At 42.9% G+C, this 18,135-nt stretch overlaps 1 protein-coding gene across 1 annotated transcript; it reads right to left on the minus strand.

The window, feature by feature from the left end:
• Positions 1-14,619: 14,619 nt before the first annotated feature.
• myadml2 (myeloid associated differentiation marker like 2) lies at positions 14,620-17,686 on the minus strand. Its single transcript, XM_043714987.2, has one exon. It carries the CDS (start codon positions 17,684-17,686, stop codon positions 16,775-16,777), a length of 912 nt encoding a protein of 303 aa, XP_043570922.1. The 3' UTR covers positions 14,620-16,774.
• Positions 17,687-18,135: the final 449 nt, after the last annotated feature.

Consider the following 18,135-nt stretch of genomic DNA (forward strand, 5'->3'; position numbering starts at 1 on the left):
TGTTCCCAGTGAACAAAATTTACTGTATAAGACAGTGGGCATTAAAATATGACAGTAGTATTGTTTTGTCTTCTTTTGGAAAAGGATATGGAAGATATAGACTGTAGGGAAATAGATGGTGACATCTTGCAAAACGTCCAGATTACAGAGGAGAAAGTGCTGAATGTCTTGAAACGGTTAAAAGTGGATAAATCCCCAGAACCTGATCAGGTGTACCCGAGAACTCTGTGGGAAGCTAGAGAAGTGATTGCTGGGCCTTTTGCTGAGATATTTGTATCATCGATAGTCACAGGTGAGGTGCCGGAAGACTGGAGGTTGGCAAACGTGGTGCCACTGTTTAAGAAGGGCGGTAAAGACAAGCCAGGGAACTATAGACTGATGAGCTTGACCTCGGTGGTGGGCAAGTTTTTGGAGGGAATCCTGAGTGACAGGATGTACATGCATTTGGAAAGGCAAGGACTGATTCGGGATAGTCAACATGGCTTTGTGCGTGGGCAATCATGTCTCACAAACTTGATTGAGTTTTTTGAAGAAGTAGCAAAGAAGATTGATGAGGGCAGAGCAGTAGATGTGATCTATATGGACTTCAGTAAGGCGTTCGACAAGGTTCCCCATGGGAGCCTGATTAGCAAGGTTAGATTTCATGGAATACAGGGAGAACTAGCCATTTGGATACAAAGCTGGCTCAAAGGTAGAAGACAGAGGGTGGTGGTGGAGGGTTGTTTTTCAGACTGGAGGCCTGTGACCAGTGGAGTGCCACAAGGATCGGTGCTGGGCCCTCTACCTTTTGTCATTTACATAAATTATTTGAATGTGAGTGTAAGAGGTACAGTTAGGAAGTTTGCAGATGACACCAATATTGGAGGTGTAGTGGACAGCGAAGAGGGTTACCCCAGATTACAACAGGATCTGGACCAGATGGGCCAATGGGCTGAGAAGTAGCAGATGGAGTTTAATTCAGATAAATGCGAGGTGCTGCATTTTGGGAAAGCAAATCTTAGCAGGACTTATACACTTAATGGTGAGGTCCTAGGGAGTGTTGCTGAACAAAGAGACCTTGGAGTGATGGTTCATTGCTCCTTGAAAGTGGAGCCGCAGGGAGATAGGATAGTGAAGAAGGCGTTTGGTATGCTTCCCTTTATTGGTCAGAGTATTGAGTACAAGAGGTGTGAGGTCACGTTGAGGCTGTACAGGACATTGGAATATTGCATGCAATTCTGGTCTCCTTCCTATCGGAAAGATGTTGTGAAACTTGAAAGGGTTCAGAAAAGATTTACAAGGATGTTGCCAGGGTTGGAGGATCTAAGCTACAGGGAGAGGCTGAACAGGCTGGGGATGTTTTCCCTGGAGAATTGGAGGCTGAGGGGTGACCTTATAGAGGTTCATAAAATTATGAGGGGCATGGATAGGATAAATATACAAAGTCTTTTCCCTGGGGTCAGGGAGTCCAGAACTAGAGGGCATAGGTTTAGGGTGAGAGGGGAAAGATAAAAAAGAGACCTAAGGGGCAATTTTTTCACGCAGAGTGTGGTATGTGTATGGAATGAGCTGCCAGAGGGTGTGGTGGAGGCTGATACAATTGCAACATTTAAGAGGCATTTGGATGGGTATATGAATAGGAACGGTTTGGAGGGATATGGGCCGGGTGCTGGTAGGTGGGACTAGATTGGGTTGGGATATCTGGTCGGCATAGACGGGTTGGACCAAAGGATCTGTTTCCGTGCTGAACATCTCTATGACTCTAGAGGATTTTTCATATCTATCAGAACTAATTTTGAAATGTATGGTTCAGCGCATATCTACTGAAGGAGGATTAATGACTGAAATAAAAAGAACTCGGCAGTCGAGTCCTGCCCATGTCCTACCACAGGATAATACAAGCAAAATGTTACCATATGAAATGTTTAATACTATAGATTGTTCTTAAATACACTTTATCAAAAGTACCTTCATTGTTTGATACAGACACTCCTGTTTATTTTTTTTTCAGGATGCCTGACACTCCTTTTTTTTTGTTTACCCCACACTACTGTCTAACTGCGGTAGTGCTTATTTTGACACTCCTATTTTTTTAATTTTTTTTAAGCAGTGCACTTCACAAAAGGGCAGTGCTGTGTGATCAACTCCAGTTTTTTTTTTGGTTTTTTTTGTTTTTTTTCTTATATAATCCCCACACTACTGCCTAACTGCAGTAGTGCTTATTTTGACACTCCTGTTTATATCTGTCAGCCAGTGCTCCCTGATTGGATCAGATTAACAGCCTCAGTCAGGGAACTCATATTCCACAATAATTACAGGACATTAGTGAATCAACAGTGGATTTGTAGTCATTGTTAGCTTCTTAACTTCAGATTTTTGTCAAATTTAAATTCCACCAGTTGCCAACCTGATTTACTGGTACATTACCTGGGTCTCTGGAGTAGTAACAATCCAGTACTAATACCACTAGGCCATCAACTCCCCATGCATTGAAAGGTGGGCTCAAAATATCCCAAAGCAGCAACTCCATTGTCAGATCAACCTCTTGAAAAATTAGAAACTTTGGCATAAAAGTCATAGAGTCATAGAGATGTACAGCACAGACACAGACTCTTTGGTCCAACTATCCCAACTTAATGTAGTCCCATTTGCCAGCACTTGGCCCATATCCCTCTAAACCCTTCCTATTCATATACCATTCCAGATGCCTTTTAAATGTTGTAGTAGAAATTGAGGACTGCAGATGCTGGAGATCAGAGTCGAGAGTGTGGTGCTGGAAAAGCACAGCCAGTCAGGCAGCATCCGAGGAGCAGGAGAATTGATGTTTCGGGCATAAGCCCTTCATCAGGAATGAGGCTTGTGGGCCAGAAGGCTGACAGATAAATGGAAGGGAGTGGGGTTGGTGGGGTAAAGCCTTTTCCAAGGAAGCCTACCTTGATGAAGTTCTCCTCCTCTGTCAGCTACGTTCCCCCTCCTATTTATCTCTCAACCCACAAGTCTCATTCCTGATGAAGGTCTTATGCTCAAAACGTCGATTCTCCTGCTCTTCGGATGCTGCCTGACCTGCTGTGCTTTTCCAGCACCACATTCTCAACGCCTTTTAAATGTTATTATTGTACCAGCCTCCACCACTTCCTCTGGCAGCTCATTCCATACACGTACCACCCTCTGCATGAAAATGTTGCCCCTTGGGTCTCTTTTGTATCTTACCCCTCTCACCCTAAACTTATGCCCACTAGTTCTGGACTCCCTCACCCCAGGGAAAAGACTTTGCCCCTCATGATTTATAAACCTCTAGGAGGTCCCCTCCAGCCTTCGATGCTCCAGGGAAAACAGCTCCAGCCTATTCAGCCTCCCCCTATCGCTCAAATCATCCAACCCTGGCAGCATCCTTGTAAATCTTTTCTGAACCCTTTCAAGTTTCACAACATCTTTCCGATAGAAAGGAGACCAGAATTGCATGCAATATTCCAACATGGCCTAACCAACATCCTGCACAGCTGCAACATGACCTCCCAACTCAATACTCAATACTCTGAACATTAAAGGAAAGCATACCAAACACCTTCTTCACTATTTTACCTAACTGCGACTCTAATTTTAAGGAGCTTTGAACCTGCAATCCAATGTCTCTTTGTTCAGCAACACTCTCTAGGACCTTACCATTAAGTGTATAAGTCCTGCTCTGATTTGCTTTCCCAAAATGCAGCACCTCGCATTTATCTAAATTAAATTCCATCTGCCACTCCTCAGCCCATTGGCCCATCTGATCCAGATCCCGTTATGTTCTGAGGTAACCTTCTTCACTGTCCACGACACTTTCAATTTTGGCATCTTTGCAAACTTACTCACTATACCTCCTATGTTCATAACCAAATCATTTATATAAATGACAAAAAGTAGTGGACCCATCACTGATCCTTGTGGTACTCCACTGGTCACAGGCCTCCAGTCTGAAGAACAAACCTCCACCACCACCCTCTGTCTTTTCTACCTTCGAGCCAGTTCTGTATCCAAATGGCTAGTTATACAGTCATAGAGTCATAGAGATGTACAGCATGGAAACAGACCCTTCAGTCCAACCTGTCCATGCTGACTAGATATCCCAACCCAATCCAGTCCCATTTGCCAGCACCTGACCCATATCCCTACAAACCCTTCCTACTCATATACCCATCCAAATGCCTCTAAAATGTTGCAATTGTACCAGCCTCCACCACATCCTCTGGCAGCTCATTCCATACACATACCACCCTCTGCATGAAAACGTTGCCTCTTAGGTCTCTTTTATATCTTTCCCCTCTTGCCCTAAACCTATGCCCTCTAGTTCTGGACTCCCACACCCCATGGAAAAGACTTTGTCTATTTACCCTATCCATGCCCCTCCTGATTTTATAAACCTCTATAAGATCACCCCTCAGCCTCCGACGCTCCAGGGAAAACAGCCCTAACCTCTCCCTTAGCTCAAATCCTCCAACCCTGGCAACATCCTTGTAAATCTTTTCTGAACCCTTTCAAGTTTCACAATATCCTTCTGATAGAAAGGAGACCAGAATTGCATGCAATATTGCAAAAATGGTTTAACCAATGTCCTGTACAGTCACAACGTGACCTCCCAACTCCTGTACTCAATAAAGGAAAGCATACTAAACGCCTTCTTCACTATCCTATCCAGGGAAAGATATAAAAGAGACCTAAGAGGCAACGTTTTCATGCAGAGGGTGGTATGTGTATGGAATGAGCTGCCAGAGGATGTGGTGGAGGCTGGTACAATTGCAACATTTTAGAGGCATTTGGATGGGTATATGAGTAGGAAGGGTTTGTAGGGATATGGGTCAGGTGCTGGCAAATGGGACTGGTTTGGGTTGGGATATCTAGTCAGCATGGACAGGTTGGACTGAAGGGTCTGTTTCCATGCTGTACATCTCTATGACTCTATGACTGTATAACTAGCCATTTGGATACAGAACTGGCTCGAAGGTAGAAAAGACAGAGGGTGGTGGTGGAGGTTTGTTCTTCAGACTGGAGGCCTGTGACCAGTGGAGTACCACAAGGATCAGTGATGGGTCCACTACTTTTTGTCATTTATATAAATGATTTGGTTATGAACATAGGAGGTATAGTGAGTAAGTTTGCAAAGATGCCAAAATTGAAAGTGTCGTGGACAGTGAAGAAGGTTACCTCAGAACATAACGGGATCTGGATCAGATGGGCCAATGGGCTGAGGAGTGGCGACTCCACTTTCAAGGAGCTATGAACTGCACACCAAGGTCTCTTTGTTCAGCAACACTCCATAGGACCTTACCATTAAGTGTATAAGTCCTGCTAAGATTTGCTTTCCCAAAATGCAGCACCTCGCATTTATCTGAATTAAACTCCATCTGCCACTTCTCAGCCCATTGGCCCATCTGATCAAGATCCTGTTGTAATCTGAGGTAACCTTCTTCGCTGTTTACTACACCTCCAATTTTGGTGTCATCTGCAAACTTATTAATGATACCTCTTATGCTTGCATCCAAATCATTTATATAAATGACAAAAAGTAGAGGACCCAGCACCAATGCTTGTGGCACTCCACTGGTCACAGGCCTCCAGTCTGAAAAACAACCCTCCACCACCACCCTCTGTCCTCTACCTTTGAGCCAGTTCTGTTTCAAAATGGTTAGTTCTCCTTGTATTCCGTGAGATCTCTTTGGAGGGTCGGTGTGGTCTTGGACTGAAGGGTCTGTTTCCATACTGTAGGGAATCTAATCTAATCTAATCTAACCTAACCTTGCTAACCAGTCTCATTTGGGGAATCTTATTGAGTTGAAAATGTGTTACTGGAAAAGCGCAGCAGGTCAGGCAGCATCCAGGGAACAGGAGAATCGACGTTTCGGGCATAAGCCCTTCTTCAGGAATGAGGAAAGTGTGTCCAGCAGGCTAAGATAAAAGGTAGGGAGGAGGGACTTGGGGAAGGGGCGTCGGACATGCGATAGGTGGAAAGAGGTCAAGGTGAGGGTGATAGGTCAGAATGGGGTGGGGGCGGAGATGTCAGGAAGAAGATTGCAGGTTAGGAAGGCGGTGCTGAGTTCGATGGATTTGACTGAGACAAGAACCTTATTGAGTGCCTTACTGAAGTCCATATAGGTCACATCTAATGCTCTGCCCTTATCAATCCTCTTTGTTACTTCTTCAAGAAACTCAATCAAGTTTGTGAGACATGATTTCCCACGCACAAAGCCATGTTTACTATCCCTAATCAATCCTTGCCTTTCCAAATACATGTGCATCCTGTCCCTCAGGATTCCCTCCAACAACTTGCCCACCACCGATGTCAGGCTCGCTGGTGTACACTTCCCTGGCTTGTCCTTCCCACCCTTCTTAAACAGTGGCACCACATGTATTCCGTGAGATCTAACTTTGATAACTAGTCTACCTTGAGGAACCTTGTTGAATGCCTTACTGAAGTCCATATAGATCACATCCACTGCTCTGCCCTCATCTTTGTTACTTTTTCAAAAAACTCAATCAAGTTCATGAGACATGATTTCCCACGGACAAGTCATGAGTATTTTTGTTTAAAATCTAATTAATATAGATTGAAAATCACTTATAAACCTTCTTCATATGAACAAGGAGCAGGGGTAGGAAATTTAGCCCCCCTGAGCCAACTCCATTTAATCCAAACATAGCTGTTCTCAGAGTGCTGGAGAGACACTCCAGATCTGGCAGCATTCCTGAAGAGAAAAACAGTAAGCACTTTGAGTCAGTTCACTGGATGGCCAGTGTGAAGCAGACTAACATCCCAGAGGAATAGGAGCTACATCCTTTTGGTGGACAAATTTCTATAAGATAATAAGACCAAAACAGACCATTCAGCCAGTGAGTCTGCTCTGCCTTCGATGAGATCATGCCTGATCTGATAATCCACAATTCCACTTTCCTGACTTTCTCCGTAATCCTTGATTCCCTTAATTATTAAAAATCTGTCTCTGTCAGCCTTAAACGTTCTTAATGACTCGGCCTCCACAGCCCTCTACAGTAACGAATTCTACAGATTCATGAGAAGACATTCCTCATCGCCTTTGTTTGAAGTGTGTGACCCCTTAATCTGAGATAATGTCCTCAACTCGGCTACAAGGGGAAACAACCTTTCCACATCTACACTGTCAAGTCCCCAAAGAATCTTGTCTGTTTCAATAAGGTTGCACACCAACGCTTCTACTTTCCAGAGGACTAAGGAAATTCGGCATAGCCACTATAGCTCTTATCAATTTTTATAGATGCACCATAGAAAGCATACCATCAGGATGCATTATAGCTTTGTATATAAGAGATCCAAAATAGTTCACAGTAATCCAGCTGTGGTTTGATTAGTGCTTTGTAACATTTTAGCAAAACTTCCCTACTTTTATTCTCGATCACTATTGAAATAAAGGCCAATGTTCGATTTGCCTTCCCTACTAACTGCTGAATTTGGATGCTAGCTTTTTGTGAGTTATGAGGAATCTTGAATCTTTCTGTTCTGTGGATTTCTGCAGTCTTTCCCTCTTTATATAATGTTCATTTCCTTTATTCTTCCTATCAAAATGCATAATCCAACATTTTATTCTGGTGATTGTGGTGCTGTAACTTTGAGCAGAGAACTCAAGAAGAAGGATTAATTTTAAACTGTTAAACTTTTGATTCTGAAGAAGACTTATACCAGACTTGAAACATTAACTCTGCTCCTACCTCCACAGATGCTGCCAGACCTGCTCAGTTTCTCCTGCATTTTGTGTTTGCTTATTGTTTTAGATTAGAGATTAGATTACTTACAGTGTGGAAACAGGCCCCTCGGCCCAACAAGTCCACACCGACCCTCCGAAGAGCAACCCACCCAGACCCATTCCCCTACACCTCACACTATGGGCAATTTAGCATGGCCAATTCACCTAAGCTGCTCATTTTTGGATATGGGAGGAAACCAGAGCACACCCACGCAGACACGGGGAGAATGTACAAACTCCGCACAGACAGTTGCCTGAGGCAGGAATTGAACCTGGGTCTCCGGCGCTGTGAGACAGTGGTGCTAACCACTGTGCCACCGTGCCGCCTCATTATGGTATTGCTCACACGTGTAAATTCTTCAAGGATGATATTATTGTTCAATTTTGGAGGAAAATTCTGAATAGAAATTGTGGTTTAAACTTGTCTATTTAAGTAACGGACTAGCAAAACTGGGATTGTTCTCCTTGGAGCAGAGGAGATTGATATCCAGTTTCCAATCGTGAATTACTATGATTAATTAAATAACAAAAAACTGGCAGGTAGAGGAGATAGATTTATGACAAATGGCAAAAACAACCCAGAGAGACAATAAGTTGCTAAAACAAAGAATTCCTGATGAAGGGCTTTTGCCCGAAATGTCAATTCTCCCGCTCCTTGGATGCTGCCTGACCTGCTGTGCTTTTCCAGCACTACTCTCTTGACTCTAATCTCCAGCATCTGCAGTCCTGACTAAAATAAAGAATTGCAGAACCTGAAAAGCAGAAGCAAAAACAAAGTGTTGGAGAAACTCAGCAGGTCCAGCAGCATCAGTGGAGAGAAAATCAGAATTAACATTTTGAGTCGATAACTGTTTGTCAGAACTGAAAACAGCTAGGAAATAGTGGTATTTGTGCTGCTGACGGGGAATGGGTTTGGGGTAGGTGTGATTTGCATAAGTGGAGCCCAGAAAAGGAGAGAAGGTAAAGAAGCAGACTAAGGGATTGTTGATAGTAAGCTATGAGAGACTTGCATGCTGAATTAATGCTAAAGGAAAGTGTGAATAGTTGAACATGGGTTGGTTGTGCTGGGAACAACCCATATAGAACAGGGTCTGGGGGTGGGTAACAAAAATGGAGGGAGGTTTTCATACTCTGGAATTGTTAAACTTAGTATTTAATCCTGAAAGTTGTAAGTTACCTAGACAGAAGATGAGGTGTTGTCCCTCCAGCTTGCATTAAGCTTTGATAGAACACTGCAGCAGACCAGAGGCAGGAATGATGTCTGGGAACATGGCGGTGTGTTGAAGTGGGAATGGCAGGCAACTGGAAACTTGGGATCATTTTTACAAACAGAGTGTAGGTGCTCTGCAAAGTGATTACTCAGTCTGTGTTTCATCTACCCAGTGTAGAGCAGATGACATTGTGAACAGTGAATACAATAGACTAAATTGAGTGAAGTCTAGGTAAACCGTTGCTTCACCTGCAAGGTGTGCCTGGGACCTTGGATAGTGAGGAGGGAGGAAGTAAATGGGCAAGCTTTGTACCTCTTGTGATTTCAGTTTTTTTCTATGTAATGGTTTATTACAATCTGGAATGCCCAGTCAAAAGGATGGCAGAAACAGATTCAATCATAACTTTCAAAGAGAAATGGAAATGTGTATATACTTGAAAAGGAGAAATTTACAGAGCTATGTGGAAAGAATGGAGGAATAGAACCAAAATAAATCAAAGCGCTGTTTGATGCTGGAAATCTGAAATAAAAACAAAGAGTACTGGAGAAACATAGAGAATCTGGCAGCATCTGTGGAGAGAGAAACAGAGTTATCATTTTGATAGGTGACTTTTGATATGTTAAAATGGAAGACTATGCGGCTAATTCTTCAAAGATGATGATGATGGACATTGTTTATGATTGGAAGAAAGTGAGGACTGCAGATGCTGGAGATCACAGTCGAGAGTGGGGTGCTGGAAAAGCACAGCAGGCCAGGCAGCATCCGAGGAGCAGGAGGATTGACATTTCAGGCATAAACCTTTCATCAGGAATTTAGTCCTTCATTTGTGATTGTATGACATATACTTACTTAATTCTCTTTATCCATGCACTCATGAAGCCAGTCCCAGACTCTGCATGTTTTTCTTTCTCTAATGTCCTTGATAATCCAATTATCTGGTCCTTCATGGTATACAGGATGGTCTTCTCATTTCTTTTATTCTCCACAGGAGGTCTGTGCCCCTATCACTCATGGATAATGAGGACTGAGTCTATAGATAAGTATCCTACAGCGAGTTCAATACTTGTCAGTCACAAACTCTGTCTCATAATTAAAACAATCCCTTACAATAAGTTAAAAATCACACAACACCAGATTTTCGTCCAACAGGTTTATTTGGAAGTCCTAGCTTTTGGAGCACTGCTCCTTCATCAGGTGATTGTGACAACCAGGTGAATCAGGTGATTGTGATTTTTAACTTTGTACACCCTGACAATAAACAATTGAATTAGCTCGGCCATAGGAAAAGTTAATATAATATTAACATAATAGTTGAGATTTGGAAACTCATTTGCAAAAGTTCTATTGAATCATGATGTCGGTAAGACAAATATTTAAATTTGCATCTTTCTTACTTTATAAAATGTTTTGTAGCAAAGATAACATGGCATTTTTCAATGGGGAAAGGAGGAGGTCATGTTGGAGACAGACTGACTGGATAGTAGCATCTATAAGGATATTCTTTAATCCATCTATATTGAAAGGAATCTGTATCCCAATTTTGCATTGCTTCAAAATCTAGACTTTGCTGATAGATTCAGTTTAAAATGTGCAGGATATAATTTTACATTGTGCTTAATAGTTAAATAGAATTTGCATTTTAAAATACAATGTTGGTGATAAACAGGCAACTGAAGAATCTCAGATCTCATTAAATCCTATCTCTCTGAACAAACTTTCAGTCAAGTGACCCAAATCATTACATGGATTAGCGTCACATTTTGTTTGAAAATGCTTCCTTGACATCTTGGGACATTTTGCAGCATCAAAAGTGCTTTATAAATAAAGTTGTTATTGTGACCATGCCTTCTGAGTGCAAACTATTCTAATCCCATCTAATACATAAAAAGTCATTGACTGATTTATTGCCCATTACTGAGAGACAACATTACATACATAGACCAAAGATACAGCAGAGACACTTAGAGATATATAGAACACAATGAATTTATTAAGTACTTAAACAAATACACACACTTTAACTACAAGAGATATCTCAATCACTGTCTTTCATTACCCAGATTTCTGTAACTAAACCCAAATATTAATACCCGGGAGAGTTCACAGCTGACCAGGCTTAAACTCTGCTCAAGATCATCACCATGCCTCCTGATGTAGGGTGCTTGTTGCAACGTTAATTTTTGAAGTTATCCTGAACAAAATGATTTTTCAGGCTCTTTATACACAAGTCTCTGTGCCAAGTATGTGCTTTATTCGAAATTTTCTGTGCACGTGATCAATCCTGAAGGTTTTGGGCAAATGCCAATTTTGCAGTTATCCATGCACATGAGCAATCTCAAATATTTTGTCCAAATGTAAGCCTAATCTGGTACAGCCAGCAGCTACTGTTTTCCTGCAGTTTTAACTCCTAGCAGACCTTCACATAACAGCCCAATATTAAGCCTTTAATCAGTTCCTGTTATCTTCAGCCTTATATAACAGATTTATAACAATATAATAGATAAGACCAAGTAAGTTGTAAGTGTAAAACATACAGTCTACCTTTGGAAATCTCTGATGTTTGACTTGGCTCACTTCCATTATGACATACATAGTAAAGTTACTATAGTTGTTCTGCACCATCAGGCTGCTTTCTCATTACAGAAAGAGAAAACTGGTCGTGGTTTTAACCTAAGGAGCATGTCTCAGGTGAGGGGAGAGGTTAAGAAGGAAGTCCTTCATGGTAACCTCAGATAGTGCAAGAATTGAACCCATATAATTGGCATCATTCTGCATCACAAAACAGCCATCCAAGCAAATCCACTCCTGAGACTGCTACAGATGGGTCTTTGAAAGATTCCTTATGGATTGTGAAAAATAAGCAATGGGGAAATCAGCACCTGAAGGGAGGATATTGACAATTGGAAGAAACTGAAATGAAAATGGACAGTGCAAATGGAAAATACTGTCCGGGTGGAAGATGTGTTTTGTTGGGGATTACAGTCAGACACAGATTTCCTCTGGAGCAGACAGTGTATTGGTCTGCACTGACACGTGCTACTCTTGAGCAGCAGTAATTAAGCTTGATACAAGTCCAGGTTGCCTGAAGTGTGGTGCATTTGGTCCTTTCTGTAAACTAAAATATATTCATTAAAAAAAGACACCTTATGAAATAAATGACTGTCTGAGTGAAACTGAAAGTATCCTATTTTAAAAAGTTCCAATAAAAGAATCAATTAGTATAGAAACATAATATAAAAATTCATCTGAATAGGTGGCTTCCTCTGATCAATATATCATTATGCTGTTTAATACATTTTTTAATTATAATAAGGAAGAAGAAGTGACAAAGATTGATGAAGACAGAGCAGTGGACTTTGTCTATATGGACTTAAATAAGGTATTTTACAAGGTTCTGCATGGTAGACTGGTTAGAAAGATTAGATCACATGGAATACAGGGAGAACTAGCTCTTTAGATACAAAATTGACTTGAAGGTAGGAGACAGAGGGTGGTGGTGAAGGCCTGTGACCAGTGATGTGCCACAAGGATCGATGCTGGGTCCACCGCTTCTGTTATTTATGTAAATGATTTGGATGTGAATACATGAGGTATAGTTAGTAAGTTTGCAGATGAGACCAGAATTGGAGGTGTAATGGACAGAAGGTTACCTGAGAATACAATAGGTCCTTGATCAGATGAGCCAATGGACCAAGGATAAATGTGAGGTGTTGCATTTTGGAAAGGCAAGTCAGGGCAGGAATTATACAGTTAATGGTAAAGTCCTGAAAGTGTTGCCGAATAAACAGACCTTGGGGTGCAGGTTCATAGAAGTGGAGTTGCAGGTAGACAGGATGATGAAGAAGGCATTTGGCATGTTTGCCTTCATTGGTCACTGCACTGAGTAAAGGAGTTAGGGAGTCATGTTGTGGCTGTAGAGGACATTGATTAGACCACTTTTGTAATGCTGCATTCAATTCTGGTCTCTCTGCTATAGGAAGGATGTTGTGAAACTTGAAAGGGTGCAGAAAAGATTTACAAGGAGGTTGGCAGGGTTGGAGGGTTTAAGCTATAGAGTGGGCCTGAATAGCCTGGAGTGTCGGAGGCTGAGGGGTGACTTTATAGAGATTTATTAAATCACGAGGGGCATGGGTAGGGTGAACAGTCAAGGTCTTTTCCCCAGGATAAGGGAGTGCAAAACCAGAGGGCTTAGGTTTAAAAGGGACCTAAGAGGCAACGTTTTCATGCAGAGGGTGGTGCGTGTATGGAATGAGCTGCCAGATGAAGTGGAGGCTGGTACAATTACAACATTTAAAAGGCTGGGTGGGTATATGAATAGGAAGAGCTTAGAGGGATATGAACCAAATGCTGACAAGTGGATTAATTTAAAATATCTGATCAGCATGGGCGACTTGGACTGAAGGGTTTGTTTCCACGCTGTACAACTCTATGACTGTAAATTCACTATAACAGGAATACAGTTCTATGTCAGCTTGATGCAATTAATTATTTTGATTTTGAAATACAAAGTTATGGATATAAAATCTATCCAAGACTTGAGTACATAAATCTAGACTTACACATCGGTACAGTACTGAAAGTACTGCATTATCAAAGGTGGTGCATGTTTTAGAATACATAATTGAGCAAGGCTGTGTCTACTACAAAGAAAGTTTTGTGATGCAGTTGTCGTATCCAAATCTTTGGGCCAGAAATTCTAGGTTCAAGTCCCACCTCTAGATGTGATGGCCATGGTAAGTGCATCATGTCAAAAATACCCATGGGGCCATGCTATCAATCTGTAAATCTTCCCTATGGCAAGCAGCAAAAGTGAGAGAATTTCTTGATCAGTCTGAATCATGTGGCAACTGCAGTGCACAAGTTAAAAGACCCTGCAAAGAGATTCTTACCATGAGCAAATGTCAGCCTTATACCAAAAGACTACCCATATACATGTACACGCCTGAATAGTTGGACATTAGAACCTGTGGCATTTACTCAAGGTAGTAGCAGAGATGTTCCCATGGTGTCCCCTGGGCAAGATTTATCAATGAAAATCAAAATATGAATTCTATTTGTGAAACCTTATTGTGTAAAACAAAAGTGTCATATTTGCAGATGTACTTGCAGAGATTCCAGGTCAGAGACCTGTTGGTTGTGATACACCTGAGTCATCCTGAAAATGTGATAAGGCAAGTGATTTCCTTCTTAGGCAACTGGTTTACCACATTTCAGCAATGTATGACAGAAATAAAAGAAGACCCCACATTTCATCTTGTATTGAACATTTTCTGCTTCTGTTTTTCAAACATTTGTTATACCTGTTTTGAATGGAGTTTCTGTTCTGGTGATGCAAAGGCAAAGGTCATAGACCCAGAAGTCAGCTCTCTCCCACTACAGAGTGCGATGATTGGTCGTGAGTTTAACCTGAAGGTCAGCACATCAGGTGAGGGGCAAAGTCAAGAAGGCAGCCAGTGACCATAGCCAGTGCAGGAACTGAACCCATGCCATTGTCATCAGTCTGCCTTACAATCCAGCCATCTCAGCTAACCAACCTTCCTTCAACAGTACACACTCAAAATAACAACTCTTCCGTCCTCCCCACATCGTTACTGTTGGACCTGTCCTGTTTTACTTTCAATGCAACAGGATAAACCAGGTTTCCTAGTGTCTGATAAAATATCAGATACAAACATGAGGAAATATGTAGCGTTTATTTTTGTTACAAGGTACAGTATCTAAACATATTACATTTATATTGGAGAATAAATTTATTAATTTCAATTGCAATGTTTATGCTTCCAAATGACATTACACAATCTGTACTCTTAATTGTTATTGAGTGAGATTCTGCAACAATATTATGATATCAGCTATACTACTTGTTATTTCATAAAGATACTTTGATTCCAGTTCAGATTACAAGGCACTAAATCTATCAGTGTTTATACATTTAAATGCAGAAGCCTTATTCTGCCTAAAAAATGACACAGTAGCTTTTAACATTTGGTTTCCAGTCATACAGAAGAGGATACTACAGCAGATGCTTTATTCAGGCCTGATTGGACATGCATTTCTATCTCATTCTCCCCAGTGCACTGGTTAAATGTGCTGATTCCACTGAAATAAAACAAAGAATGTCCCTTTATCACATCCCCTTGCTGAAATTCAAGCTGATCAAAAACAAGTGACCTGCATTCTCCACTTTTCCCAAAGAATATCTACATCATTTAAACATTGGATTTAAATCTTGAGATATACATACAAAACAGCATTGTGAAGCAGAACAGCCAGAGGTTTACTTTTATGAGGTAAAACAAGCTACTTCTGTACACAATTAGCAGCTGCTAGTGATGTGGCTTTTTGTTTAAAGTGTAGAATTCTGTTAGGTGACAAGTAAGCTCTTGCTTGCAAGAACGCCGTGTTCTACCTGGCATACAGGTGTATACATGTACTGATCACTGTTACTCCAGTGAATATTCTGCAACATTCTGAATACAAAAAGCAAGTCAGTCAAAGATAAGTGATATACCTATAACATGTCAGAATAAGAACATCATTACTGCTTCACTTTAAAGAACTGCAAACAAGTGGAGGCCACAACGTGTGAGATAGACTTAGAGCAGCCTTGTATAGGGTCAGCACAGGACTGACAGTTCAAATGACCTCCCTCTATCTAAAAGGTGTCACAACCTGAATTAATATTAACGTTGTTATTTAGGTACACCACAAATGTGCTACCATAATTAAAGGTATCGATACAGTTTAATAAGAGCAAAAAAATGTAAGCAGATGCCTAGGGTTAATTTCCAAGAGATAACACTGAAAAGCAGGGAAGTAAGGTTGAGCTTGTATCAAACATGGATCAGAGCACAGGTGGAGTACTGCAAACAACTCCAGTCTCCATGATTATATAAAAAGACACAGAAGCTTTGAAAGAAAATCTGCAAGAATGATAGTAGAACTGAGAGTTTATACCCATTAGGAAACATTGAATAAGTAAGGCTTTTTTTTTGTAGAAGGAAAATGGAGGTTGTTCTGGTAGATGTCTTCAAGATTATGAAAGAATCTGGTGGGGTAGTTCTAATGGTCCAGTGAGTGGTTGGGATTTGGTTAAGACAGTTGGTGTTGGAGGGAGTTAAACTTGAGACAGTCAGTCAGCAATGAACCAATGAAGGGGATTTGGGAGAAAGATCTTTACACCGACATTGATGGGAATGTGCAGCCACACCATGTGGTTGACGTGAATGACAGAGGATTTAAATAGAAGCTGAATAAACACAAAGGAGATTCAGACACAAGGACATGGCGATGTGAGTTATACGGAAAGAATGGCAAGAAATAATTAGCTGGCCGGTAATTCCTACAGGCCGCACGGGCTAACGCTCACTTGTTTAGCCTTACTTCTGTGATTATACCTGTGTGCAATAATTTTTTTAAAGACCGGAGGAGCATTTGCCTTGTTATCCCGCCGCTCCACAACCAAAAACAAAAGCTGTTATAAATACAAGTGCTGGAAAAGCTCAGCAGGTCTGGCAGCTTCTGTGGAGAGAGCAATCAGAGTCAACGTTTCAGGACCAGTGACCCTTTTTCACAATGCTGTCACAAGTTTGGCACTCTCTATAATAAACACGGTATCTACTGTCCAGTAAACATCCTGAGAAGATTTCCAAGTCATCACCGATAAAGCGTTTAATGTTTCAGACATCACCACGCGAGGTGCAATTTCTCAATTGAGGTGTAATGTCAAATCCCATTTTTTTTTGATCCGCAAAGACTTTACAGAACAGCTCTCAGTTAAAGCTTTTTTTTGTGAGTCAAATATTTTTGTTTTGCAGAGAGAGGGGTGTTCCTTCAAGGCTCCGGGATGTAGCGGAGTCTCTGCGAGTAAATCAGGTCGACCAGGTACAGGATGAGGTTGATGAAGGTGAAGATGGTGATGATGAGCTGGCTGTCCCAGGGGCAGTCTCCCAGAGAGCAAGAGGCCGGTCTCTCCACCGAGCCGTACTTACTGTCAAAGCAGAAGATGGGCCAGACCACGGCGGCGCTGAGGTACAGCAGGGTGGCCAGGAAGGTGTAGAGGACCACTAGCCTGTCGAAGGGGCACCTGAGAGCCCCGGTCTGTCCGGATACATTGAGACCGATGACCAGGGAGGTGAGGGTGAAGCAGATGGAGTAGACGGCCACACACCACTGGGTGGCCGGGTAGCGGCTGTACTCGCTGCCGTTGGCTAGTGCCCCGAAGATGATGCAAGCCACGTACGCCTGGACCACTTTGAGGAGCCCCGGGGTGGTGGCCATGTAGGCGCCGATGTGCCCCGGCCTGGCCCGGCTCAGGTGCACCTCGGCCCCGTACGCGATGCAGGTGAGAGCCGAGAAGGCGCTGGCCGAGATCCTGAAGCTGCGGGACTCGCAGCTCCCCGCCGCCTCTGGCCCGCACTCCAGCTGCACGAAGTAGACCGGGTAGACGCTGGAGGCGGTGAGCTCCATCAGCACGGCCAGCATCGCGAACGAGATGGTGAAGTTCTCCCAGGACAGCCCTAGGCAGCCCTGCAGCCGGGATAGCTCCAGGGAGACGACCAGGCCGCTCAGCGCCAGGCACCAGGCCCAGGCGAACATACAGAAGTAGCCGTACGCCTCTCCGTAACCCCCATCGTGGGCAACTAGGCTCAGGGTGACACAGCCGAACAGGATCTGCAGCGAGCGGAGTACACCCAGGGGAGACAGCAGGGCCGAGCTGTTCAGGTACGGGCCTTGTGCCTCCATCAGCCTTTACCCGCACTGCCTTTAACCCCCACCGCCTTTTACCCCCCCCCAACTGCCTTTAACCCCCCCCAACTGCCTTTAACCCCCACCGCCTTTTACCCCCCAACTGCCTTTAACCCCCACCGCCTTTTACCCCCCCCAACTGCCTTTAACCCCCACCGCCTTTTACCCCCCAACTGCCTTTAACCCCCACCGCCTTTTACCCCCCCACTGCCTTTAACCCCCCTGCCTTTTACCCCCCCCCAACTGCCTTTAACCCCCCCCCAACTGCCTTTAACCCCCACCGCCTTTTACCCCCCAACTGCCTTTAACCCCCCCAACTGCCTTTAACCCCCACGGCCTTTTACCCCCCCCCCCACTGCCTTTAACTCCAACCACCTTTTATACGCCTCCCCCACTTTTACCCCCACTGTCTTTAACCCCACAACCTTTTTCCCCCCCACTATCTT

Source organism: Chiloscyllium plagiosum, unplaced genomic scaffold, assembly GCF_037043375.1.
Source record: "Chiloscyllium plagiosum isolate Xiang-an unplaced genomic scaffold, Cpla_swu_hap1 HiC_scaffold_25, whole genome shotgun sequence".
Classification (NCBI taxonomy): domain Eukaryota; kingdom Metazoa; phylum Chordata; class Chondrichthyes; order Orectolobiformes; family Hemiscylliidae; genus Chiloscyllium; species Chiloscyllium plagiosum.